At 52.7% G+C, this 26,758-nt stretch overlaps 1 protein-coding gene across 2 annotated transcripts in view; it reads left to right on the forward strand.

Annotated features, from left to right (window-relative positions):
- The window catches only part of OGDH (oxoglutarate dehydrogenase), a 68,582-nt gene that overhangs the window by 25,600 nt on the left and 16,224 nt on the right, over window positions 1-26,758 (forward strand). Inside the window, exons 5-10 of one of the 2 annotated variants that reach the window (XM_045793555.2) lie at window positions 13,621-13,736; window positions 18,168-18,322; window positions 18,448-18,594; window positions 18,779-18,869; window positions 19,183-19,362; window positions 22,050-22,178. In XM_045793555.2, coding sequence (XP_045649511.1) covers window positions 13,621-13,736; window positions 18,168-18,322; window positions 18,448-18,594; window positions 18,779-18,869; window positions 19,183-19,362; window positions 22,050-22,178 — 818 coding nt within the window. The remainder of the gene's footprint in view (window positions 1-13,620; window positions 13,737-18,167; window positions 18,323-18,447; window positions 18,595-18,778; window positions 18,870-19,182; window positions 19,363-22,049; window positions 22,179-26,758) is intronic. The other variant, XM_087861226.1, reaches the window with a different exon arrangement.

Below are 26,758 nucleotides of genomic sequence, written 5' to 3' on the forward strand. Positions count from 1 at the left end.
CGCTCGGGACCGTTGTCGCGCGCTGTGCTCTTTGGCGCTTGGGACAGCCTGCCTTTAACGGGCGAGTTCCAGAGCACACTGGATGTGCACTGGGTGTCGATTCCTAAATGCTGGTGATCACACTGAGGAAGGAAACTTTGGAAGGCATCCCGGCACGCGGGGAGGTGCGTGGCGCTCGGGCAGTCACTGTCACGCGTCCCCACTACCTCTTCTGCCGCCGTGAAGCACACACAGGGGCGCGGCTGGGCTCACCCTGCAGCTGCTTTCTCAAGTTAATCTGCTCTCGGTCCCCGTGCCGCTAACCTGTGCTGAGATGACTGACCCAGAAATGGCCAGGTGTCCACCAGACACACTGTGCATGCTAATAATAAAACTCACGATTGCCTACCTGCCTAATGCTGCTCTCTGGGTGGGGACAGAACTCACCTCCCTGAGCAATGGTCTCTAACACTCTGTGATACCCCAGCACCCCTTAGGCATCGCTGGGCTCTGATGTGGGTGGTCAGGGTCGAGCCAGGTAAGGCGAGGCTCCAGAGAGCATCGGCTCCAGGGTCCGTGTTAGCTAGCAGTCTGTCACCGCCGTCTTCACTGGAGAGATACTACTGGGGGGTCCAGGGGCTTCTTCCCTTTTCTTCCCCTTCCCCGCTCAGCCCTGGCAGCACCCTGGCCCCATCGACCTGTGCTCGCCTGTCCTGAAGCCCCTTGGTGGCCCCTCCAGGTGTTGAAGGCCTAGGGCTTCTCTGCAGAGAGGGGTGAGGGCCTGGACACCGTGAGGCATTCCAACAAGAAGGGGGCACAGGAGGTAGGGGTCGCCCTCTCCCACCCCAAATTGCATCACCCCAGTGGTGCATTCGTGGTCGCCAGTTTCTTGGTATTAAAATGGATGGTTTTTGGTGGTTCTCCGCTCTCATTCGAACTTGGCGGGGTGGGGGGGGTGAAGCTCTTCTCTGTCCCACGTGAGACTGGTCAGGGCAGGACAGTGCTTAGAGATCCCCCAACACTCCCAGACCAGCTGGTTCATGCAGGATGGGATGCCTGGCGACGCTCCAGTGTCTCTGTCCCTGCGCCGGTCGGGGGCAGAGACAGGGTAGGGGCAGTGCCTCTGTCATTCTTCCCAGTTCACTCCCGGCTACCATGACCTCACCGTATATTCCCTCCCAGAGGAGTGTTCCCAAGCGCTTGTGATACACCAGGAGAGCCACACAGACATGGCCCTGGAGTCCCCTGGGCTCTTTGGAGGAAGAGATGCTGCCTGTTCTGGCCAGGAGCCCTTCAGAACCACCAGCAGCAAGTCAGGGAGCAGTCCCTGCTTTGCAGAGGGAATTGCATTTTCATCCTGAGAATTTGAAATAGTTGTGATAAGTTCGTTCTTTAGGTGCAAAAAATGGAAATAGTGAATCTGCAGGAAAGTTGGTTTGAATTGTGTCGCCTTTGTTGCGTGCAGGTCTTCAGGAAAACAGCTGGTCCACCCCGACCACTGCTCATGGACCTGGACACTTCTGGGTGCTTCCATGCTCCTCACCTCCTCCGGGCCACGGGCCTGGCCTCAGAGGCAGCTCCCTGGGTGGGACCCCTGGCTCGGTCAGGAGCAGTTGTGTCTACACCTCCTCATCCGTCAGGCTGTTTCAGAATTAAATAAACTCCATAGAACAGTGCCTGGAGCTTCCTAAGCTCCACAAAGCCGTGAGCTAGTGCGATTGTTAACAGTCTTTCGAGCTAGGTTTCTGCCAGGCCCTCTGGTAAGGAGGTAAATTCAGAAACCGAGGGATGGAGCAAGCAATCCGGGGCCACACCAGGGTTGGTCATGGTGGGGGAGCCCCGGAGCTGGGGCCAGAGCAGGGTGGCCTGCGTCTTCCCTGTGGAGCCTGGGTCCCTCTTGTGCCTCCTCTGGGCTGACCTCCCCTTCTCCCTGTGGATGCAGACACAGTTTCTCCATCCTCTTGTGGGGAGCCCAGGCTTGGGAGATGCTTGCTCCCCACACATCTGAGAGTGCATTGTGCTGCTGGGGAAGCAGGCAGGTGGAGGGGCAGCAGTGGGCAGGCGTGAGCCGAGGGCGCGGGCGGCAGGCTGTCTGCAAGGGCCGATGATGCTGGTCTGCAGTGCCGGCAGGGCTATGTCCACTCCCCGTTTTTTAAATAAAGTAGATTGTGTGAAATAGTTTCCATTAAGCTTTTGACCTTTGACTGGTTTGGGGAAGGTTGGGAATTGATGGTCTAAGTTTCCTATCCTGACGTCACACGCATTCCCCTGGCCCCCGAAGTGACGGGTGGAGAGAGAATTCACGGGAAGGCTCTCTCCTGTCACGGCAGATGCAGCGGGTATGCAGGGCTCTTGGGTGGCCAGGATGAGGGGGTTACCAGAAAATGTGGCACACACACGGAGCATACCGCCTACCGCCAGTGCAGCAGAAACATTGTTGAGAGGTGATGATTATAATTAAGATTGTAAATTTAAATAAATATTAGTACCATTTCTCAACTAGTCCATAATCAGGTAGATGATTACTAGCAACGGGGTACCTTTACCAGGATGTGTTTTGTCAGGAGCCGGGTTCCAGGTGGGCTCCAGAAACATATCCTCATCTGTACCCGGTTTTCCCGTCGACCCCACGCCCGTGGAGGAGGGTGGGGAGCACTGATGCCCAGGCATGTGTTCCACCTTCAATTCCTCAGAATATCCGAACAGGATAGGGTTTCCTAGTGAGGCCTTTTTGCTTGGCCCTAAATTAGGCTGTGGCTTTCAATGTAAAGGGCCAGACAAGAGAGTCCTGTGGGGTCAGGGTCATTGCTGTCTTCACTACAAACAATGTGGATGTAACTACACCCATGTTCCGTACAGGCGTGCAGCATTTGCTTTGTTCGGGTGGGGAGGGAGCTGAACCACTCTCGACTGGTCTGGGACGTGCAGAAAGGTCCCACTGACCTGCCTTCCATGTCTTGCTTTCACATGCGGTGCGTAAGTTAGACTCCAGCTTCGAAGTGCCTGCACCTGCGGTTCTGTGTAGATGGGCACTGCGGTTGCTCACGGCGACAGGGGTGACGGACGTTTACTGTGCCGTGAGATTTAAACATAATTATGGGGAACTTGAAACAAATTCTGTAGATCACAGGGAGGAAACCGTGATGCTTCTCGTTTGCCATCAGTGTTTGCACACTGCCTGTCCCGAGAAATGAGCTTGAGCTGGGGTACTGCAGGCTCAGCTCCAGACCAGCGCAGGAGAGCCAGCGCGGCCATAAAGCGAGACCCGGGAGCTCTTTGGTTTCCCGGTGCGCCCCAGAGGGGGGTTTGCACTGTGGCCGAGCAAGCGTGAGGTAGCAGCACTGTGTCTGAGTGAAGACGGTGTGCACACCTTCATGCTAACTGTCCTCTGAGCTCTCAGGGAGTCATCACATCGCAGCACCCTGGCAGGTAGGATAAGAGTGAAAAGTTTGGAATATTGAGAGAATTACCAAAATGCGACACAGAGACAGGAAGTGAGCAAATCCTGTTGGGGAAATGGGGCTGGTGGGTGTGCTGGATACAGGGCTGCCACAAAGTTGTAAATTCCTAAAATTTGTGGAAAAAAAAAAAAACACAAAACTCAGTATCTGTGAAGTGCGGTAAAACGAAGGGTGCCTCTAGTTAAAAAGCCAATTCAGAAGTCCGAAATCCGGGCAACACTTTGGCCACGTCAGTGGGTTAGCTCCTTCTGGCGTGGCTGGGGCTGGAGTCTCGCTGCCGTCCTGCTGACCTTCTAGAGCACTCTGTGTCCACCACGGCCACTTTTGCTCCCTTGACGTCTGGGGAGAATAACTAAAACTAGGGGTAGGGGTGATCTTGTCAGCTTTCCTAATTTCGGAGCAACACAGAGCAGTTTACTTGACATCTGTGGGTTGCCGTGTGCTGGAGTCAGGCTCGCGCCGAGCCGAGCTCCCAGGGGTCGTGCTATGCAGAGGTGTCCTCCCAGACGCGTAGGCAGGCCGGGGGGCACCATGGCCGAATCCTGGCTGCTCTGTTTCTCCAGCAGCGTTGTGTGCTCATCAAGGAGTAACGTACAGATTGCAGGGACCCCCGTGTGCTCTCTGCAGGGACAGCCACCACACCGGCTGTTCCTGTCTTCTGTTAAATCCAACCAGGAAGTGCAGATAAGAATGAAAGCCTCCACCAGTACCCAGGGTGAACAGATGTCAATATTTCAAGACATTCCATGTGTTGCCTGTGGAGTTTCTAACGGCTCGCTTGCGGTTCTCTGTTGGGGTGGGTCGGGGTCTTTTGTCTCGATTCTGAGGCTTGAAGGAGAAAAAGGAAGATCTTCCTTCTTGCCCTTAAGCAAAGTGTCCACACTCTTCGCAGAACTTAGATGATCTGCTGTCTTAAGAGCCACCAGCTCTGTGGTCTTCACTGGGTACTGCTCTCCCCACGGGCAAGGAGGCAGGCTTGCCCACCCAGAGCAGTGGGCCCTGCCTCCTCTGACTCCCGAGTTTTTGCTCTCCACCTCCAAGGCAGCGTCCGCTGGGCTTCCTCTGCACTCCCGGGGCAGGAAGCAGCTGCCTGACTGACCGTGAGCACGCCCCCACTCAGCCGCCAGCCCTGCGTGCCCTGCCACCACGACCCTCCCTGACCCCAGCCCCCCAGCTCGGGCTCACACTCCCAGGGGACCAGGGTCAGGAGAAGGAAGTGCTTTGTGTGTCCAGATGAACACTTGGCTTTCACCAGCAGCCTGGAAAGCATCCAGGAATGGTACAGGGCCCTGAAAAGCTTGCCGTAGGAGGACCGTGGACAGGCGCTGAGCCCCCTCCCAGTTCTGCCTTGTTGCTGAGGGGGGACTGAGGCCCCACCTCTGTCCTTTAGAACCCATCAGAATCTGGAGGTTTACGGTCTAGTCCATTACCTGCTACCCAGTTGTGAGGACGGTCTCCTAGAAATAGGCCTTTTCATTTTCTGTTCCCTGGTTTTGTCACCCTGCAGTGGGCTAGGTGGGATGGGTTCGATTTCCCAGGAGAGCTCTGTGTCAGCCCCTTCTTCAGGACGGGGAAGCAAGGAGGTCTTTCCCGAGTCAGGAAGCGACCTTTCCCTCCTTTAAGCTCACCTCATTCCAGCTGTTTCTGAGCAGTTCCCACGTGTACCCCAGTAGCTGTCGGCCCCCCCCAGCCCCACCGTGTTCCCCTTCGGTGTCTGTCTGTGTGGCGGTGTCTGTGCCCCCCCCCCGTGACCGCGGTGACGGTGCAGGGTTGGGATGTCTGGGTCTTTAACTAACTCTCGCTGTCTTTTTCCTTCTGCGCTCACCCACGCCACCTCACTCTGCCTCTCAGACCTTGCAGTGTTCAAGGAACGACTCCGAATGCTAACAGTAGGAGGTAGGAAAATAACGCGCCTTTCACCTTTCTGGAGCTGAGGACCTCATTTGAACAGGGTGTGCAACTTTTCCCAGCATGCAATTTGGGGAAAGTTGACTGTTAATTGTACTGAGGTGTGTTGTCCCGTCATTCAGCTGTCACCCAGCAGGGAGAGCCACTTCTGTGTCATTTCTGTTTCCGTCCATTCTCATCTCCCGTGTGTCTCGCCGCCGCTTCGCTGAGCTTGTCTCTAGTGCAGGCTGCCTGGAGCTCCTGCCAAGCCGGCGGGGGGCGGAGGCCACACGGCATTCTGCATGTTGGCACACCCTTTCCTCCACCTTCTGCGCTGTGCCTTCGACTGGGCTCTGGATTCTTTCAGATTCTGCTTCCTGGGTATTTGGGACGAGATTTCTCTGTTGATTTTCCCATGTTTGAAGGACAACTGAAGTATTCATAAAGACTTACTTCATGAAGTAAGGAATCCTCAGTGACCCGTGGTTCTGGGCAAAGCACCTTTGAAGAATCCAGAGTGAGGTGCTGGGGGCCATCTGCCTGTTGTCCCTCTCCCAGTGGCTAGTCTTCCTTCCATGCCAGGTGGCCCTGAGATGTTCTCTTTTCCCACCATCTTATCATAGCTGTGACACCTCAGTTTTGATTACACTTTTTGTTTTGTGACCATTATTGATTCATATGCAGTTGTAAGAATTCACAGGGATCCTCGTGCCTCGCAGCCCATGGTGGTAATGTCTTGTAAACCATAGTACATCCCACCAGGGTGCTGGCCAGGCCACATTCACCCCCGAGGGGTCCTTCCTGCAGCCTTCCTTAGCCACACCTGCTTCCCCTCCATCCTGTTCCCATTTAACCCCTGGCAGCCACTATCCTGGGCTCCACTTCTGTAATTCGTCCATGCAAGAATGTTATGCAAATGGAATCATAGTATGTAACATCTTGGAATTGGCCGTTTTCAATCAACCTGATTTTTCTGGAATTCGAGCCAGGTGGCTTTGTAACACTGGTTCGCCCCTTCTTGCTGAGTAGAACTCCTTGCCGTGCGTGTCTCACACTTGCTTCCATTATTCACTTGGAGGACGTTTGCATTGTTCCCATCCTTTGGCTAATGGGCTCTTTTGCCGGGCAAAATTTTAAATTCTGATGAAGTCTAGTTTGTCACAGTTTTCCATTTTATGGATTGTGCTTTTGTTTCCAAACCTAAGAACCCAGAGATTTTCTCCTATGTATTTTAAGATGTATTTTTTTTAGAGAAGGTGTGTGAGTGGGGAGAGGGGCAGAGGCAGAGGGGGAGAGAGAGAATCTTAAGCAGGCTCCACACTGAGCGCATAGCCTGATGCTGGGCTCAGTCTCACAACCTGGAGATCATGACCCGAGCCAAAATCAAGAGTTGGCCGCTTAACCTTGAGCCACCCAGGCACCCCTTCTATGTATTTTTCTAATGGTTCTCTAGTTTCACATTTTACGTTTAAATCTATGATCTATTTTGAGTTATTTCTGTATAAAACCTGAAGTTTAGGTCAAGGGATTTTTTTGTTTTTTGCCTATGGATGTCCATTTGCCCCAACACGTGGAAAGTTTGTCTTCCCTCTGTTGAATTGCTTTTGCATTTTTGTCAGAAATCAGTTGAATTGACTTGCGCCGATCTGTTCCTGAATTCTCGATCTTTTCCTTTAGTCCATGTGACGGTTCCCCAACCACTATCACTCTCTTGGTTACCGTAGCTGCTGAGCTTTATTTTCCTACTTCCGAACTGTTGTGGCTGTTCTAGGGCCTTTCTCTTTCCAGGTGAATCTGAGAGAAGGCTTGTCTGTGTTTACAAAACAACTTGCTGACATTTTGGTAACAATGGTACTAAACGTACAGATCCATTTAAGAGAATTGGCTTACATATCCCATTGCTTCCCAGTCGATGAACATAGTATGCCTCTCCATTTATTTAGATCTTTGTTGATTTCTTTTGTCCGCTTTTTGTAGTTTTCAGTATCCAAGTCCTGTACATGTTTTGTTAGATTTATACCCAAGATTCTTTTTCTTTTTAATTTTAGTGTCTACATATCATTACTAATACCTAGAAATACAGTTGTTTTTTGTGTTTATGTTGTATCCTGTGGACTGCTGAGCTCACTTATTCTAGGACTTTGTGTGTGTGTGTGTGTGGGTGTGGGTGTGGGTGTGGGAAATTCCCTAGGATTTTTTGTGTAGATAATCATGTCATCTGACAAGAAGAACAATTATTTCTTCCTTTTTAACCTTTGTGCCTTTTATTTCCTTTTCATGCCTAATTGCCATGGCTAGAACTTTTAGCCCTATGTGGAGTGTGAGTGCTGAGAATGTACATCTTTACCTTCTTTCTGATCTTAGGGGGAAAGCTCTCAGTCTTTCATCACCGAGTATAATATTAGCTATAGATTTTTTTGTAGATGTTCCTTATCAAGTTGAAGTAGTTCCCTTCTACTCCTTTCTTTTGTTAGTTTTTATTTGGAAGAAGCGTGACAGTTTTTTGCATCTATTGATACAGTTGGGCGATTTTTCTTCTTTAACCTGATTGTATGACAGATTACACGGATTGATTTTCAATTTTGAACCAACCTTGTATCACCGGAATAAACTTCACTTGGTTGTGGTGCTGAATTCTTTTTAAATATTGCTGCAACTATATATTTCTTGCATCTATATTAATGAGGGATATTGTTCTGTAATTTTTTTTTCAATTGTCTTTGCTATTCGTATCAAGGTAGTTCTACCCTCATAAAATGAGTTGTTGTTGGTTTTTTTCCTTTTCTGTTTTCTATTTTGAAAGAGATTATGTAGAGCTGGTGTTAATTCTTCTTTAAGCATTTGGTAGAATTCTCCAACAAAACCATGTGGGTTTGGAGATTTCTTTTTCAGAAGTTTTTTATTTAGGAATTTAATGTTCTTAATAGTTGTAGAGCTATTGCAAATTATCTGTTTCATACTGGGTAAGTAGTGGCAGTTTGTATTGTTCTAGGAATGGTTTGTTTCATCTGAGTTGTCAAGTGTACATATATAGAGTTGTTCATAGCATTCACTTAGTATCTTGTTGATATCTGTGGGGTCTGTATTGCTATCCTGTTTTGTTCCTGATATTGGTAATTTGTGTCTTTGTTAGTGTTGTGGTTTTTTTTTTAAGATTTTATTTTTGAGAGAGAGAGAGAGCACACACGCACAGAGGGAGAGGGAGAAGAAGACTCCCTGCTGTCATCGAGTGGAGAGCTCGATGCAGGGCTCAAACCCAGGACGCCAGGATCATGACCTGAGCCAAAGGCAGACACTTAACTGACTGAGCCACCCTGGTGCCCCTTTTCCTTTGTTAGTCTTGTTACAGGTTTGTCAGTGTTACTGATCTTTTCAGAGAACCAGCTCCTTGTTTCATTGACTTTTCTCTGTTTTGCTGTTTTCAATTTCAGTTGATTTAAATAGATTTCTCCTCTTATCTTTATTATTTCCTTACTTCTGCTTTCTGTTGGTTTTTCTCCTTCCTTTTCTAGGTTCTTGTGGTGGGAGCTTAGATTACTGATTTGAGATTTTTCCTCTTTTTTTTTTTTTTTAAGATTTTGTTTATTTAGAGAGAAGGGGAGAGAGAGAGAGTGCACAGGGGGAGGGGCCAAGGGAGAATTCCAGGCAGACTCCGTGCTGAGCATGGAGCCTGACGCAGAGCCGATCTCATGACCTGAGCTGAATTCAGGAGTCGGATGCTTAACTGACTGAGCCACTCAGGGACCCTGAAACGTTTCCTCTTTTGTAATGTGTGCCTTTAGTGCTGTAAATTTCCCTCTGGGAATTGCTTTAGCTGCCCCACAAATTTTGATGTCTTCTTTTCATTTTCATTCAGTTCAGTATATTGATACCTTTAATACTTCCTCTGTCATCCATGGATTATTTAGGAGTATGTTGTTTCATTTCCAATAATTAGGAGATTTTCCTTTTATCTTTCTGTTATTAATTTCTAGTCTGATTCCATTGTGGTTAGAGAATGCACTCTGTATGATTTCAGTTCTGCTAAATTTGTTGAGGACTTTTTATGGCCCAGTAAATTGTTTTTCTTGGCATGTATTCCATGGGCACTTGGGAAGAACACGTATTCTGCTATTGTCGGGTGAAGTGTTCTGTAGATGCCCATTAGATCCTGTTGGTTGGTGGCTGTTGAGTCCTTCTATATCCTTGGCGATTTTCTATGTACTGTTTTGATGAATTATTGAGAGAGAAGAGTTGAAGTCTCCAGCTATACCTGTGGATTTCTTGTTTCTCCTTTCCTTTTTTTTTTTTTTCTTTTTTAAGATTTTATTTATTTATTTGACAGAGAGATAGAGCCAGAGAGCACAAGTGGAGGGAATGGCAGAAGGAAAGGAAGAAGCAGGCTCCCCACTGAGCAGAGAGCCCAATGAGGGGCCCGATCCCAGGCCCCTGGGATCATGACGTGAGCCGAAGGCAGACACTTAACCATCTGAGTCACCCACATGCCTCTCTCTGTTTCTCCTTTCTGTCCTTAGTTTTTGGTTCACATTATTTGTAGCTCCGTCACTGTGCGCACAGTTGGAATTCCTCTGTCTTGTAGGTGGATTGACCTATCATCATGTAATGCCCCTCTCTGTGGCTAGTAATTTTCTTTGCTCTGATGTCTCCTTTATCTGATAATAATGGCGCCACCTGTGCTTTTGATTGTGTTTACGTGATATATCTTTTTCTGCCTTTTTACTTTTAATCTGTCAATGTCATTAGTGGTTTCTCGTAGACAAGCATATAGTTGGGTCCTTTTTTATTTTTTTAATCCACTTTGCCAATCTCTGTCTTCTAGTTGGCATATTTCGATCATTTATATGTAACGTAATGATTGATAATGCTGGGGCTTAAGTCTAACATCTTGTTCTTTATTGTCTGTTCTCTTTTTCATTTCTCTGCCCTCTTTTTCTGACTTCAGATGAGTTTTTAAGCCTATATTTTTAGAATTTCAATTTTATTTATATTTATTTATATTTTTGGTCATATCTTTGTGTTTTTAGTAGTTGTTTTTCAGCCTTTTTTGTGGCCGTCTAGGTATATTATATATACAGATTATCACAATCTACTGGTGTCATTGTTTTATGAGTTCAGATGGAGTGTAGAAACTGTACCTCCCTCTATATCCCTTTATCATCTTCATTTAAAATAAAATTGTCTTAAATATTTTCTTTACATGTTTAGAACCACATCAGACAGTGTCATAAGCTTGGCCTTGACCATCAGCTCTAAGTTAGAAGACCCAGGAGGAGAAGGGAAGTCTGCTTTATTACCCCGTATTTTTTATTCCGTGTTCCGTCTTCCTTCCTAATGTCTAAGATCCCTTCTGATGTCACTTCCTTTCTCTGTAGCCTTTCCTGTAGGTGACAGACTTTCTCTATTCCTTGCAACTGAGAATGCCTCATTTCCCCTTCGTTCCTAAAGGGTGTCATCCCTGGAACACGGAGCCCCGGAAAAGTGTGCACCCCTGTTCTGCCCCCCCCGCCAATTCCACATGAGAAACCCTCTGCCTTCAAGTGGTTTTTCTCTCCTTTTACTCTGGCTGCTTTCAGGATTTTTTCTTCGTCCTTAATTTTGAGAAGTGTAATTATGCTGTGTTTTGGCGTGGTTGTGTTTGGGTTTCTCCTATGGGTTCATGCTGCTGCTTTGATCTGTGGGTTGAAGTCTCTGGCCGTATTTGGGACTTTTCATCCATTATTTTCCAGGTCCCTTTTTTCATCTTCCCTCTCCCTTCTCCCCCTCTGGGATTCGTGGGCACAAACATGAAGGCTTTTGTTTTATGTTACGTGTCCTGAGGCTTTCTTCATTTCTCTCTGTTGTTCGGATTGGTTCATCTCTATTCTGTCTTCAGGGTCCCTGGTCCTCTGACCACTACCTCTGCCCTTGAGCCCACCTGCCTGACTTTAATTCAGGTGATTACATTCTGCAGTTTCAGACTTCCCCGTTCAGTCCTTTTCTGCATCTTCAGTTTTTGTAGATCCTTGGCTTCCCACCGTCCCTGTCACATTCTGAGTGCTCACTGAAGTCGTCTGAGGACGGCTCTTGGAGAGCCCCAAGCGGCAGTTCCAGGGGTCCGTGCTGCTGGGAGCTGGTGTCTGTCTGTTGGTTGTCTTTCCCCATTCAGTCTGAGGGATTCCTGGTTCTTGTTGTGAGGGATTCTTTTACTGAAACCAGGATGTTTGGGTATCATCAGACTTGGAATCATACTCCGATCTCTATTAGAGCAGGGCCTGTGTGAACACTGCCGTGGCAGGGAGGGGCCACAGTCCCCATGGACTCCACTGACGCTGGGATGGGGAAGTAGGCTGGTGCATCCCCTCCTGGAGGGAGCAAAGTCTGGAGTCCCTGTTGGACCCTCCCTGAAACCCCAGGATGGGGCTGGACACTGGAGTGCCTCACAGCCTGCAGGGGTGTGGCTGGGCTGCAGTGTGTACTGCGTGTTTGGGTGGAATAGAGCGGTCATTATCCGAGGTCTCTGCCCTAGTCGGCTGCCCCTCCTGACCCTGTAGAGAGAGCAGCTTTCGTTGCGCTTTTTTTGTCTGCATCTGGAGGAGTTCTCAGATTGCTTGTTCTTTGCCCCAAGTTTGGGATATGGGAGCCCAGAAGGAAATCCAGGGGACTCACTGACTGGTCAGCCTTCTTCTCCACCTTCTGGCATTGTCTTGTGTTCGTTTTACCTATGATGTCTGGGCTCTGTAGTTGCAGTTAGTGGGGAATAGATAGAAATACGTCTGCTCCGCCTTCCTGGAAGCAGGTATCCAAGATTTAATTTCTCGTGTGACTAAAGAACATAGCAGCAGAGCTGGCCATTTGGAGGCTCACCAGGACAGCCCAGGAGTGGTCAGCACAGGGTGACGGAGCCCAAGAGCTGCACACATGCCGAGGCTGGGTCCTGCCAAGCTGAGGTTCTCTGGATCAGCGCATTCCCAGCGGAGCATGCACACCTGTTCTCATCGTCTAGGAAAATGCCCCCCAGAGGATTCTGGCTGTCCTCCATAAATACCACGAGCCGGGCAGTAAGCGCCCGGAGTCTCACCAGACCTGTGCGGTGCCCTGTTCTCATTCTGGATCGAAGAGCAGCAGGAAAGGTGTGCGTGCGTTTCCCCAAGCCACCGCTGCTGTCACTCCCCCCACATGAAAAAGCCGGCCGGGTTGCTTTTGTTTCAAGAAAGCCAAAAGGGTTTGGAAAACATAGAATTTGCTTTTAAGACTTAAAAAATGTGTGCTGAGTGTTCAATGCATAAAAGCCGTGGTCCCCACGGCAGCTTGGATGGGCACACCTGGGCATTCCTGGCCCCCACGTGACCAGGGAGGCAGCGCTGGGGTGGGGCCTCCAAATGTGCACTTTTTCAGACCTCCCAGCCGTTCAGACGCACAGCTGTGCCTGCCTGCGATGGCCTGAGGCCCGCTCCCGGCCCTGCTGTGCCGGCGACGCTTAGTTAGGCCGACCCGAGGACAGGGTGTGGCCTTGCGCAGCCCGGCGTCCCAGGCCACGCGTGCTGGCCTTGGTGTGACGTGGCGCCTCCGCGTCACCCATCTGAGCTCTCAGAGCCGGTGGGAGCCCAGTCTGATGTGTCACCCAAAAGTCCTCCCAGCCTCTCCCCGCGACAGTCACCGTGACGGGAAACTCGAGAAAGAGCCTTTCGTTCACGTTTGTGTCTGTTTGAACTATGCCGTCCGAGGAGGAGGCACCTTGCGTGGCGGGTCCTGCGGGAAATGCTAGTGACTAGGCAGTAGATCTGTGTCAGCAGGGGCTGGGGGGCCTGCCGAGTACCCCGTGCAGGACGGGTGCAGATGGGCGGTTCAGAGAAGGCGCGGCCGTCACCCCTGCCTCAGTGCCCCAGCTCCTGTCACCTCCTCACACAGGACTCGGGGCTCTTCTCCACCAGTTCCTTGGTCTCTGCTTGCATTCCCTCCTTACTGCCTCTCATTCGCTTTCCGATGAACTTACCCAGTGCCTTTTCAAGTCAAAATTTGTGTCTCTGGGACCTCGAAATACGTTTATTTCTAAATTATGAATAATTGGTGCACTGGACTAGTACATGCATAATATGAATTCTATTCTTGTTTAGCTGTGATGCTAGTAATATTCTCAGCTTCTGTTTGTTGCTAAAGTTTGTGTTTCTGGCTGTAAAATATTACCTATTTTCACGTATATCAGAGATTTTTATGATTTTTTCCTCTTCTCTTTTCTCTCCTCCGGGGAGTCCCTTCCCCTTTCCATAAACTGTGGCCTCCGTGTGGCTGTGCCCGTCTCTCCTCACCCCTGCAGGGTTCTATGGCCTGGATGAGTCCGACCTGGACAAAGTCTTCCACCTGCCCACCACCACATTCATCGGGGGGCAGGAGTCAGCTCTTCCTCTGCGGGAGATCATCCGGCGGCTGGAGGTAAGGGGACACGCCGGCATCCACGGAAATCTCGTGCACTTGCCTGAAACCTGTGTTGGCAGGAGGCCTCCCGACAGGGTGGTTATTGCTCTTGGTACTCTGTTGTTTTCAAGTGTAAGAAAGAGGGGAGCTTTTTTGCTCTTTTGTAGATAAAAATTCATGCTTTTCATTTTTACCATCAACCGTAAGGGAGAAAAAGCGTCCCTGTGCGTTTCGTTCTCCGTGGGAGCTTATTTCAGGTGCAGAGGTCCCCCGGAACCCGTGGTCTGCCAGCAGGAACCAGGAGCCTTGGGCTGTGGCTAGAGCGGGACTCCCCGCCCCAGACAGAGGTCTGTCTGCTCGCCCGCCCTTCTGCTGTTTTCTTTTCCTTCTCCTTTCTGGACCTGGTTCACACGGAGCCCACTGGGCACCGCACACATGCGCAGCGGCTGCACGGAGGCTCCGCTGCCACCTGCCTGTGTCCAGCCCCTCGTCCGTACAGGGTGGGTGGTCCATGCTGACACTGCCCATGAAGACAGACAGAGGAAACAAGTACTCTGGAATGGGGCTCCCCAGAAAGGATCATGCCGTCACTTGGGGCGCTGTCGGGCACGCACGCTCTGGATCGCGGGGGCACCTGGTGTCCCTGGCAAGCCCCAGCTTCATGACACCCAGTAGCAGGGCTCTACAAGCCGGGCACCGGCATTGCTGCTCACACCCCCATCCGTGACTTGGGTGTGATGAAGGGGGACCCGCTCCAGCCAGTGGGGTCTGATCAGAATGCTCCCATTGCTGACCAGAATGCTCACATGTGGCTTTGGTGGCTCAGAAAGGTCTGAGAGTCTGTTGGTGACATTGTCTTTAACTTGTGACAAGCGTCCTTTGGTGTCAGCATTTCAGCTTGGCCTTCATCACTTCCCCACAGGCTGTTGGGAAAATGTGGACACTCGGTGACATGGTGCCAACATGAGGGTGTGGACACGAGGCTGGGTGTGCGCATCAGGGAGGGATGGGGAGGGGTGTGACCATGGGGGTGGGTGGGGAGGGATGGGGAGAGGTGAGCATTAGGGAGGAGTGGGGAGAGGTGTGGGCAGCAGGGAGGAGTGGGGAGGGGTGGGCATCAAGGAGGGGATGGGGAGGGGTGTGAGCATGGGCAGGTGGGGAGGGATGAGCATCAAGGAGGGGAGGGGGAAGGGTGTGGACATCAGGGAGGGCTGGGGAGGGGGGCAGGCATTGAGGAGGGGATGAGGAGGGGTGTGGGCATCAGGGAGAGAAGGGGGAAAGGTTGTAAGCATCAGGGAGGAGTGGGCAGGATTAGCCAGTGGATCGACCCAGGACCTAGGTGGTCCTTTTCCTCCATTTGCACTGGCCTCACAACTGACTTCAGTGTCTAGACCCGCTCTATGCCAATGTAGCCAGCAGCCCCATGGGACCGTTGAGTTCTGAAAGAGTACAAATTATCTGAGTGACTTAAGTATTGAAGAGAGAATGTGTTGATACATTGACCAAATAGAGTCTGAGAGTTAATTCATCTCTATTAGAAAAATTCGAATTCCTCCTGTGGTCATGTTTTGTTTTTCTGGGATGTTACTGACCTAGAGGTTCCCTTGGTCTGAACCCCAGAAACAGCACTCCTTGTAGACAAGTCCTTCTCCAGATGAGCCTGTTCACGTCAGGCTCAGGGCCCAGGGCGCCTGTGTCCGCCTGCGGGTGTCCCGGGCAGCTGGGGCTGGTCTGCTTCAAAGCAGAGATGGGAGCAGTCTGCATGAGAGCTGGCACAATGCACCTGCCCCTCCTTCCCTTCCCCTACACGGTCTCCAGTGGGGAGCTCAGCTCCTCCCAAGCCAGAAAACTTGCAGCCATGCCAGCCCCCTCCTCTCGGGGCACCTTCAGCACCTTCCCTCCTGCAGAGCGGAGTCGGGGTGTGCAGAGCCCCGCGCTTGACCTCCTCAGCCTTGAGTCCCCCGTGGCCCTGAGCCCGGCGTTTGGAGGGCCAGAGCCCAGCGGCTCTGACTCCGGCTGTGGGACCTTAGCTCCCCCTGACCAGGGCACCCACATCCCAGCCTGTGTGCTGTGCACGTGGCTTCCGGGTATTTGGACAAAGTTGCTGACCGTGGTGTATACATTCACACACATGTGTGCACGCCAGATTGCTGGCATGAGCCACCAGGACCGCGGGCCGGCCCAGGACAACATGGCCTCTGAGAAGCTGGAGCAGGAGCAGCTTCGAGGCACCTTCACGCTGTCTCTAGCTAGACAGAGAAGCTAAGAACCAGCCTCTGGAAAGTCATGGCCTTTTCTCCTGGGGATTGAGCCAAGAACAGGAAAAACAACACGTGATCCAGGGCCCAGTAACCACAAGTCCAAGTTAATAGCCAAACTCATTCTCGTGGTGATGGGGACTCTCTAGTTTCTGGAGTTTCCACCTAGTCGTTTCTTTCCAGCTTTTAAGTTGTTCAAGTCAGGGAAATAGTGACCCTGGGGTGCAAGGAGCCTTGTTTTCCTCCCTCCCCACCTCTGTGCAGAGACCTCCCCTCCCTCCCTGCCTACCCCTGTCCTCTCCCCTCCCTTCTTTTCCCTCCCTCTCCTCTTCCCTACTTCCTCCCTTCTTCCCTCCCTGTCCTCCCCTCCCCCTCCCTCCCTCCCTTCTCTCCTTCCCTCCCTCCCCCTTATCCTCTCCCCTCCCCTCCCTCCCCCATGTCCTCTCCCTTCCCTCCCTCCCTCATGTCCTCTCCCTTCCCCTCCCTCCTCTCCCTTCCTTTCCTCCCTCCTCCATCCTCTTCCTTCCCTTCCTCTGCTTTCCTCTCCATCTCTCCCCTTCACCCTCCCCCTCCCCCTTCCTCTTCCCTCCCCTTGCCCTTTTCCTCTTCCCCCATCCCCCTTCCCCTTCATCTCTCCCTCCCTCCCCTCCTCTCCTTCTTCCCTCCCTCCCCTCTCCTCCCTCTCTCCATTCCCCTCCCTCCTTTCTTCCCTCCCCCTCTCCTTCTCTCCCCCTGCCTCTCCTCTCCTCCTTCTGTCCCTTCCCCTCCCCCCCCTTCTTCCAGCCTCCTTCTGCTCTCCCCTCCAACTCACTCCCCTCCGTCCTGGCCTTGCAGCTCAGATTTAGGTCCCAAGAAAACCTTTTTTAAGCTGACGGAGGAGGAGGGTTCCTGTGAACAGGCAGTCTGGTTGGGCCATGTGACTTGTTCGGTGGCTCAGCACATTTGGGACCATGGAGCTCAGGCAGAAGCAGGGGCTGGTGCAGACTCTGCAGTCAGGGAAGACAGCGCAGCAGGCCCATCCCCAGGCTTCTTGCACTCCCCGTTTATCACCTGAGATGCTGTCGTCATAGAAGCACCAAGGCCCTTCCCTGCGCGCTTCCTCTTCATCCTTAGGCAAGATCTTCCTCTCTCGGCCAGGACGATGGCGCACGTAGTGCTTGGCGGTTACTGTGAGCTCAGGCAGACCTTCCTTTGTTTTGTAATCATGGAGCTCCATGCAGAAATGCCCACCCCTGCTCTGAAGACAGGAGTAAGGGGTCCAGGGCACATCCACGCCCTGCACCTTGCCAACTGGCTCCATGTCCATTGTGGAAACCAATGGAGCATGCATGGAAGCTCTGAGCAGAGCCTGGTGGTCTGAGTGCTTGGACGCTGTGGCTGCTGGAGATGGTTTTGGGGTCTATAAATCCTCCCTGTGCCACACCAGGGTGCTTCCTTTTTTAACTCCAGTGCTGATTTGGCGTTTACTGTCACCCTGGATGGCTGGTGGGTGGAGGAAGAAGGGCCCTGGTCACCTGCCTCAGGAAGGCGTTGGCCCTCGCAAAGGCCCCCACCCTGAGGCCGGGCCCTCCTGTGGCCTTCCTGCCCTCTCCCACTCCAGCTTCCTTTCCGCTGAGCCCATGCTTCCCACAGGACACACGGCCTCCCTCCCAGCTGTAACGTGAGCGCCGTGGATGGGACACACCTGCTCTGTCCAGGGCCGTCTGCTTTGTAATGTGTGCAGTCACACTTCTGTAGGACCCAGCCTTCCCAGGAGGGGTCATTTAATAAAAGCAGAATTTAAAATCTAAGCACCTGCGAGTCTTAAGTGGCCATTGAGCTCTGTCATCCACCGGCAGCACGGTTCCTTCTCTCTCGTGGCACTGGCTGCAGTCGAAACCTTGAGGTCAGGGAAGCTGGCTTCCCAGAATTGTCCATCCCCTGGCTGGTGCCTCCATTTTCCTGCCACAAAGGAAAGCACCTTGGCCCCACGGTTCTTGCTGACCCCTCCCTGCTCTCTGGGCTCAGCGTGACCCGCACAAAGCATCTTGTGGGCCCGCTGGGAGTGAGGGAGCTGTGGGCCCAGCTTGGCACCACAGCTGGCTCCGCTGTCTTTGAGAGGGAGACCCCTGTTCCTGCCAGCTTTCTGGCTGGATGGGCAGTCGACACCCGGGGTGAGCAGCCCTTGACGGGGTGTGTGTGTGTGAAACAGATGGCCTACTGTCAGCACATCGGGGTGGAGTTCATGTTCATCAACGACCTGGAGCAGTGCCAGTGGATCCGGCAGAAGTTTGAGACGCCCGGGATCATGCAGTTCACCAACGAGGAGAAGCGGACCCTGCTGGCCAGGCTCGTGCGGTCCACCAGGTGCGGGCTGCGTGCAGGGCGGGCCGGGGCTGGGGAGCATGCTGTCCCATCTCTCTGCGGGAGGGCAGGGTGCCACCGACCCCGGCAGTGGCACTGGCCCTGGTGACATGGCGGTCCCTGGCCAGGTTTGAGGACTTCCTGCAGCGAAAGTGGTCATCCGAGAAGCGCTTCGGTCTGGAAGGGTGCGAGGTGCTGATCCCTGCGCTCAAGACCATCATCGACAAGTCCAGCGAGAATGGGGTGGACTATGTGATCATGGGGATGCCCCACAGGTGCGTGCCCACCGCCCCGGTGCCCATGCCCCTAGCCAGGGGGGGCCCTATGGGGCCCCAGCCGAGGGGCTTAGCAGAGCAGAGGCTGAGGGCAGAGTGCTCCCCACGGGCCATGGCCTTTCTGTTTTCCACCTGCCCTCCTCCCACCGCCGTGGCCTCGGGCTCACCTGCCTCTGTGTCCCAGGGGGCGGCTCAACGTGCTTGCCAACGTCATCAGGAAGGAGTTGGAGCAGATTTTCTGTCAGTTCGATTCCAAGCTGGAAGCAGCCGATGAGGTGAGGCTGCTGGTTTCTTCTCAAAAAACCCACCGGAGACCCTCAGTGCCGCTTGTTACTCAGAACAGCCGTGCCCTCCGCAGGGGCTGGGGGCCTCCACACTGTCACAAGAGGTGGCAGCCGCCAGGTCACAGTCCTCCCGGAGGGGGCAAGGCCCTTCTCCCAGGGCCATGGGTGGGAGCCATCCGAGGAAAAACCTTCCCATGCCTTCAGGAAGGGGGTTTCTGGGAGTAGAAATAGCACAGAGCAGAGGGGTCATGAAGCCTGAGCGTCTCCCTCCCTCCAAGGATAAAGCCCCGTGTTTGTGTGGCAGGGTTCTGGGGACGTGAAGTACCACCTGGGCATGTACCACCGGCGGATCAACCGCGTGACCGACAGGAACATCACCCTGTCACTGGTGGCGAACCCTTCCCACCTTGAGGCCGCCGACCCCGTGGTGATGGGCAAGACGAAGGCCGAGCAGTTCTACTGCGGGGACACGGAGGGGAAGAAGGTAAGGCCGCGGGGGGCCGGCCAGGGCAGCCCTGAGGCCATAGTGTCCGGGACGGACTCCGAGCCCCAGTCACGTCTCCCACCTCAGGTTTCTGGAATGTAACGAAGTATTCTGAACAGACTTTGGTGGAGTCCTAGATAGTGACACAGTTGCGCCTCCAGAGGTGCTCCCTCCTAGGTCGTGAGCTCCAGGGCGGGGGGGGCACTCCCGTCGTCACACCTGTGGTGAAGCCAGGCTTGCAAGTAAGAACCTCTCCGGGGGTGAAAGACGGGAGTGAAGTGGAGGTGGGTTGGGATGCCGGGGGCAGAACGGGGTGCACCAGCCTGGGGGTGCTCTTAGAGGAGGCAGACTCTCTAGAGGTGGGGCCCAGTGTTAGCTTATTTGAAGTTCCATAATTCGAAGTACCGTGGGTCCACTAGTTCCACACTCGGAGAGACCCGGAAAGCTGCCATCGGCAGTGATGAGCCTGGGCCGGGTATGACGTCGGGGCAGGAAGTGGTTCCTGCGCTGATGGGCACCCCCACCCGCGCAGAGAAAGGGCATGGCCCACGGGGAGGCTGTCAGGTTGTGAAGGTCACGCTCCAGGTGGAGGGGGACCTCCCATGCAGCCCCTGGGAGCAGCAACAACACGGTGGCTGGGGAGGGAGGGGTGTCACCCGGGCCTCCAGCATTCCCATTGTCCTCGGCTAGGACACGGCATGTGGAGCCAGGTGGGGGAACAGCATCGCAGGAAAGTCTGTGCAATGTCCTTATTTGTAAGTGAGACAAAAAGCCCCTCGAGCAGCGCTCACTTGGAGTGCTGGACTCGTTCTGTAAAGCAGCGAATCGCAAGGTGAAAGCCGAAGGACATTGAACAATCTCCAGATGATGGCAGCTATCAGTCCTGCCATGAGATGTCAGGCCAGGACAGGCTGGTTAGCCCCACATGCTCGCCAGGCACTAGTTTTCAGGAGGGCTCTTGCCCGGTGCAGACAGCCCGCCCCTCAAGCTCCCACCTCTGTGTGGGAGCCGCTCCGACTCTCACCCGCCCCCAGCCGTGGATCCAGACCCCACAGTCCTTCATGCCTGTTCTCCTTGCTGCTCATCCAAAACCCCCAGCAAATAGCTGATTTCTGTTAAACTGAGGACTCAGGGAGCTAGAGTCTGTTAACATGACATTCCACATTTCAGAAGACTTATGTACCCTTTGTACACTTGACCAGGGTTGTTCTGTAACCTGGGAGAAGACGGGACCTGACCCTGTTGGGCCCTGGGGTGTTTGTGGGGAAGCAGCCCCCAGTGCAGCAGGTCGGTCTACCTGCCCAGAGACTTGCTCCTACAGGGTCTAGGTTGGGCACTAGGGTGCCAAGGAGCAGTGGGCCCCGTGGTGTCAGCACCCAGCACCATGCTGAGGGAACCTCAGGGAGAGCCGTGCAGCCTGGCAAGGGCCCCAGTTTGGCCTCCGCAGGAGATCCAGACAGAGGCTCCCCAAAGCGCCCGACAGCGGGAAGCCAAGTGTGTGCGGAGAAGGCTCTGGCAAGACTCCCCATGGCCTTCCTACCCACCCCACCAAAGAGGCCCCTGTACAAGCCTACAGCCAGAGGCAGAACACGCGGGGTTCCATTTAACAAATCCAGATTTTGTCCCCAGGAAGGACACGGTAGGCCTTCCCCTCCTGGCAGGGGACACATGAGGGCTTCCAGGAGCAGGAGCAGCGGGAGTGGTGTCTCAAGGTGTAGGTGTCCGTGGATGCAGAGGGAGGACGGCTCGGAACAGAGTTGGGTTGCACATGGCAGCATCACCGTCCTCCCGTGGACACAGACGCTGAGCAACACCTGTGTGCGCAGCCTGGTCTCCCGGCCGTCCCTGCAGGGGGAAGCAGCTCCCGGAGAAGTGTCTCCTTCCAGGCCACATGGGGCCGCACGCCATGAGGCTGGAGGCTCTGCTGTGCCAGAGGCCGCCGTCTAGACGACACGGGGCTCCCCCGCCGAATGTGGGACGATGGGAGGCGCACAGTCACTGTGATGAGTCAGTTATGGCCAATTGAATAGAATAGGAACCCGTGAGCACACGTGAATGCAAGTAAAAGGCAAGAAGGGGAGGCTCTTGCAGAACACCAGCAGATACATGGAGGAGGGACGCCTGGCAGCGCCCAAGAGAGGCCGCTGCGGCTGCCGGGCAGGGGTTGGTGAGGAGTGGGACCCAGATGTTCCCATGACCAAGGGGGACCAGTGAGTGGAAGGGAGACACAGAGCCGGCTCCCTGTCCAGGCAAGCACAGGGACACCTGCTGGGGTGGGGCAGACCAGCTGGGGCGTCTCCTGGTATGGAGCACGCCATTCCTGGGTCTGGTCACGAAGGCCTGTCCGGGCCGTGGAGATAGGCGAGGCAATGAGCCCCTCCCAGTCAGAACCTGGCCAGCATTGCTCTCCTGCTGAGAGGGTCCCACGGGCCGTGCCCAGCGTGGCATCCGTGGGCTCTGCAGCAGATGGTGGCGGAGTGGCCGGTATGCCGATGGAGCAGGGCAGGGCCCGGGCAGGGTCTGGGGGTCTTGTGTTCTCCTACCACTTTGTTTTTGTTTCTAAGTTTGAAATGATCTCAAAACGCACTGGTTCTGGAAAAGCAGGCTATGACTCAGTCTCTGGTGGGCCTTGCGGCCATGACGAGCAGGGCTGTGTTCCATTTGGGGGCTGCTTTGCATGTCTGCAGGTCATGTCCATCCTTCTGCATGGAGACGCCGCCTTTGCCGGTCAGGGCATTGTATATGAGACCTTCCACTTGAGCGACCTCCCCTCCTACACGACTCACGGTACCGTCCACGTGGTCGTCAACAACCAGGTAACCGGGGCCACGGAGGCCACAGACCTCCTGAGGGCTCTGTGCTCACAGCCATCTGACACAGTTATTTAAGACAGTTGTTCTCGGATTATAAAGATGTGTCTTTTATAAAACACGTGGACAACACAGGAAACATTTTTTAGAAAGGGGAGATTTTGATGACGTTATTTAAGACAGTGACGTTACGCTGGAATATTTTCTTCCAGCCCCACAAGCGTATAGGTGGCTGTTCCCATTTAAGAAACTGAGGTTTTATACACGGTGTTCTACCTGTTTCTCGCTCATCTCATTATTTTCTCATGTCTTTATATACTCTTAAAATATTAATTTTAAAGATTTTATTTTCTTTATCTGTTTGAGAGAGAGAGTGCATGTGCGCACACATGCACAAGTGGAGAGGAGGGTCAGAGGGAGAAGCAGGCTCCCCTCTGAGCAGGGAGCTTGATGCGGGACTTGATCTCAGGACCCTGGGATCATGACCTGAGCCAAAGGCAGACACTTAACTGAGCCACCCAGGTGCCCCTTAAAGTAGCAATTTTAATGGAAAGCGTTGTCATGGGTTGTTTCATAAAACAGATATTGCCACATTGTTAGAGTTCTGGGATTCTCATTTCTCAACTGTTTTGAGTAATGCTGTGATGAACACTCTTATGAGGGGATATTTTGGCCCAGTTCTGACCTATCCCTATCATGTCTGTTGTTCCCGCCGCCTGTCCCAGCTCGTGTAAGCTGTCCTGTGACAGATACTCTGGGGCCTTGGCGTGCAGGCGCTGCGCTAGGTCGCAGCAGAGAGAGGGCTTGCTTCCCACCCCCTTGGAGCTTGCGGTTCGGTGCAGCTTGGGAGCCTGTGGGTGCCGGGCCGGCAGCACAGGTATCCCCCAGGGGTTGATCTTTAAGTGCAGATTGATGGTCCAGTAGGCAAATGATGGGGACCGTGGGATCCAGGCAGGTCTCTGTGTCCAAGGGAGGGGACGAGGCCATCCCCACCGAAGTTTGGTCAGTGCACGGCCATCGGCCAGCTTCTGTCGGGCCCCACGTGCATCAGGAGGCCACCGGAGGCAGAGGAGCGAGGGAGTGACAAGATAGTTTGATTTGCACACGTGATTTGTTCTACCTGCAAGGGGCTTAGAGGAAGTGGGGAACAGTTGGAGCTGCCGAGCGGGATGCAGGGAGGGAGCAGGGAGAACGTAACATGGAAGTAAACATGGCGGCCGTTCTGCCATAAGCCCAAGAGCTCGTAACATGAATGGCCAGGCACGTCGTCGGACATGAACATAACATGCAGCACGGCACCTACTGTGTGCCAGGCGCCAAACTAGGTGCTCATGGTAGCTCCTACCACGGCCACCCGTGCACTGGGTGGCATCGTTCTCGTTCTCCAGAACAGAAACTGGAGCAGAAAGTGAATAGCTTGCTTAAGAGTCAGTACTCGATGTGCTTTGTTTCAAAGAATAGTATCAGGACGAATTTTGAAAAAAATGTCAAAGACACAGAAAGGTCTAGAAACCAAACAAAAAACCCATCACTGCAGTATGTTCTGAACAGATGACCAAGAACAGAGTGGACTCCTTACTTGTGGGCTGGACTGCCATGCTAACAGGGGAACAGTCTTCACTCTGGAGGAAGGGCAGCAGAGGTCAGTCAGAGTGATTGGAAGCCCGAGACGCAGGGTAGCTCACCAGAAAGAAGAATTTTCCAGTGGTTTCCACACTGGGGTAAACTCTTCGGGATGCTGGCAAATAGGAGAGCTGCGTGACACCTGCAGCATTTTCTCCTAGGGAACAGAAAGGACAGGCTCTAGTCCCGGGAAAAGCCCTGACCAGATTCTCAGCCCAGGCACGGGACATATCCACGGGCAGCAGCACTCAGTGTAGACACGGGACTTAGATGAGCTTTTTATTGATGTCCTTTCTGTACAGTAAAGTCCAGCCGTGCTGGTGTGTGCTTCTCTAGGCCGGGACAGGTGCACACGGGCACACGCTGACACATCCCCACCATCTTCTCCCCACCCACCGCCACAGTGGCCGGTGAATGGAGACCTGCAGTACTGGCTGCGCTCCCCCAGCGAGATCCCTCGGTTCACCGGTGTTCGTGGGCTTCGGTTCCTCCGGCCTCTGCGTGGTTCTCAGTGGTACAACCGGTCGCCACAGTGGGTGGGAATTCGAATCCTTCCTAGCTTGGCGGTGAGGACCGAAGTCACTGTAAAGGTTCACAGACAGATTTTGGCGAGCATGTCAGTTTCTCATTCCGTGGGGACCTGTTGCTGGGATTACCAGATACATGGTGACTGTCCCGGGGACTTTACCCAGTACACCCACGCTGTCTGCAGTGAATGAGGCCGGTGTCCTCACTAGCCTGGGTGTTGTCAGATCTGACAGCCTGCAGTGTCATGTGTGGCTCACTCTTCCTTCTCGTAAAGAGTAAAGACAGGGGCGTCTTCTCTGGTACATACCAGCTACTTGTGCGTCCTCTGCAGAAGGGGGCTGGGGGAGGCTGCTGGTTTTACTGCTAAATCTCGAGAGTTCCTTATAGCCTCTGGATACAATTCCCTTATGTCAGAGATGTGTTTGCAAAGATTTCCTTCCATTCTGTGGCTTATCTTTGTTCTCCTGCCGTTATCTTTCAAAGCCCTGGAGTATTTTTTATGTGGGTGAAGTCCAGTTTGTGATTTTTATTTCTTTTGTGGATCATGTTTTTGATGCCAGATCTAAAAAAAAGTATGCTTGACTGAGGTCGCAAAGATTCCCCTTCAGCTGCTGGAGGTTTCACGGTTTCACGTTTTGTGTGTAAGTCTGTGTTGCGTTTGGAGTTTGGAGACGGATGTCGATATCCCTTGTTTCAGGATAATCTGTTGAAAGGACTGTTTTTGCCGGAAATGAATTGACCACGAGTCTGCGGGTCTGTTCTTCTCCACTGATCTGTCTGTCCTTTCGGCCGACACCGGACCCCCTTGATGACCATGGTTCTGCCATCAGTCTGGAAACTGTGGCGCAAGCCTTCCAACTTCCTTACTTCTTAAAGTTGTTGCAGCGATTCTGTCACTAGCTTTTTCGTATACATTTTATAGTCAGCTTGTCGATTTCCACAAAGAAAGCTCTGCTAGTATTTTGATTAGAAGTCTGTGGAATCAGTATACATCCGTTTGGGTAGAATTGTAGCCTTCACGATACTGAGCCTTCTCATCTGACAATACAGTAGGTTTCTGAATTATTTTATTTTTTTTCCCTCTCATAGGTATTTTGTAGATCTCAGCATACAGATCCTGCACATTTTTGTGAGGCTTACTCCTAAATATTTGATTGTTTGGATGCTATTATAAATAATATTTTTTAGCAGTTTCCATTTCTGATTGTTACCAGGACATAGAAATAGAATTCAGTTTTGCGTTTTTTATGCCACATCCTTATTAAACTCACTTTTAGTAATTTGTTTGCGATACTGTGGAATCTCTGTATAAACTTAGTCATGTCTCCACGAGAGACGGTTTTGTTTCTTCCTTTCCAGTGCTTGTTGATAAGTGCCTTACATTCCTGTTTCTCAGCCTATGGTGTGGCCAGCACGGTGCAGAAGTGGGCAGCGTGGACGGCACATCCTCGTCCCGATTTGGAGAAAAGCGTTCGGTCTTGGTGCACCATTCACCATGGTGCTTGCTGTGGGTTTTCTGCCGTGTCCTTTGCGGGCTAAGGGAGCTCCCTTCTCTTCCTGATTAGTGGACGGTATTTATCACAAATGGATGGTGGTTTTTGTCAGACGCTTTTCTGCGTTTATTAAGATCACCCTGTGGTTTGCTGGTGGCAGATTCCATCCTGAGGGTGGAGGCTTGTGTCTGCGCTCATGTGTTCTTGTCGCGTCCGCCTGGGGTTGGTGTGGGTGTCGAGGTCGTGCCAGCCTCGTGCTCCCTCCTGCTCTGTTTTCTGGACAGGTCTGTGTAGGACTGGTGTTACTTCTCTGTAAGCAGTCAGTGGCCTCTGCCAGTAGGAGACCTCTGGGCCTAGAGTTTTCTTTACAGGAAGGCTTTTTCCCTTTGTCCTCCGTTTTCAGAAGCTTGATGTGAGGTGCCTTGGCATGGATGTCTTTGGGTTCAGCCTGTTTGGGGTTTGCTCAGCTCCTCTCTGTTTGTTTTAACAGCTTTCCGGAGATCTCATTCACACACCACGCACTTTGCCCACTCACAGCATACAATGGAGCCGCTTCTAGTGTCTTCACAGACAACACAGCTTCCGCCACAGTTGTAGAACATTTTATCATCTCAAGAAATTCTGTGTCCCTTAGCCATCACGCCCCTGCTCCGTCATCCCCAGCCCTAAGCAGCCATTAATCCTATCATCAGGATTTCATCCCTTTAATGCCCCTGCAATATCTAGTGTATGGCTCTGGCAAGTTTCATTCCCCCATTTATCGGGTGAGGGACATTTGAGTTATACCTGTTGGCTGTTAACGTGCTGCTGCTCTGGGCACAGGTGTCTGTGTGGCATGTACCCGGGAGTGGAATTGTGGGGTCACGTGGTAGCTCTGTGTAACCCTGTGAGGACCCACCAGACTTTTCCGAGGTGGCTGCCCCGTTTGACCTTCTGCCAGCA

This window comes from Ursus americanus, chromosome 3 (genome assembly GCF_024610735.1).
Source record: "Ursus americanus isolate L20-20 chromosome 3, mUrsAme1.1.p, whole genome shotgun sequence".
NCBI lineage: Eukaryota > Metazoa > Chordata > Mammalia > Carnivora > Ursidae > Ursus > Ursus americanus.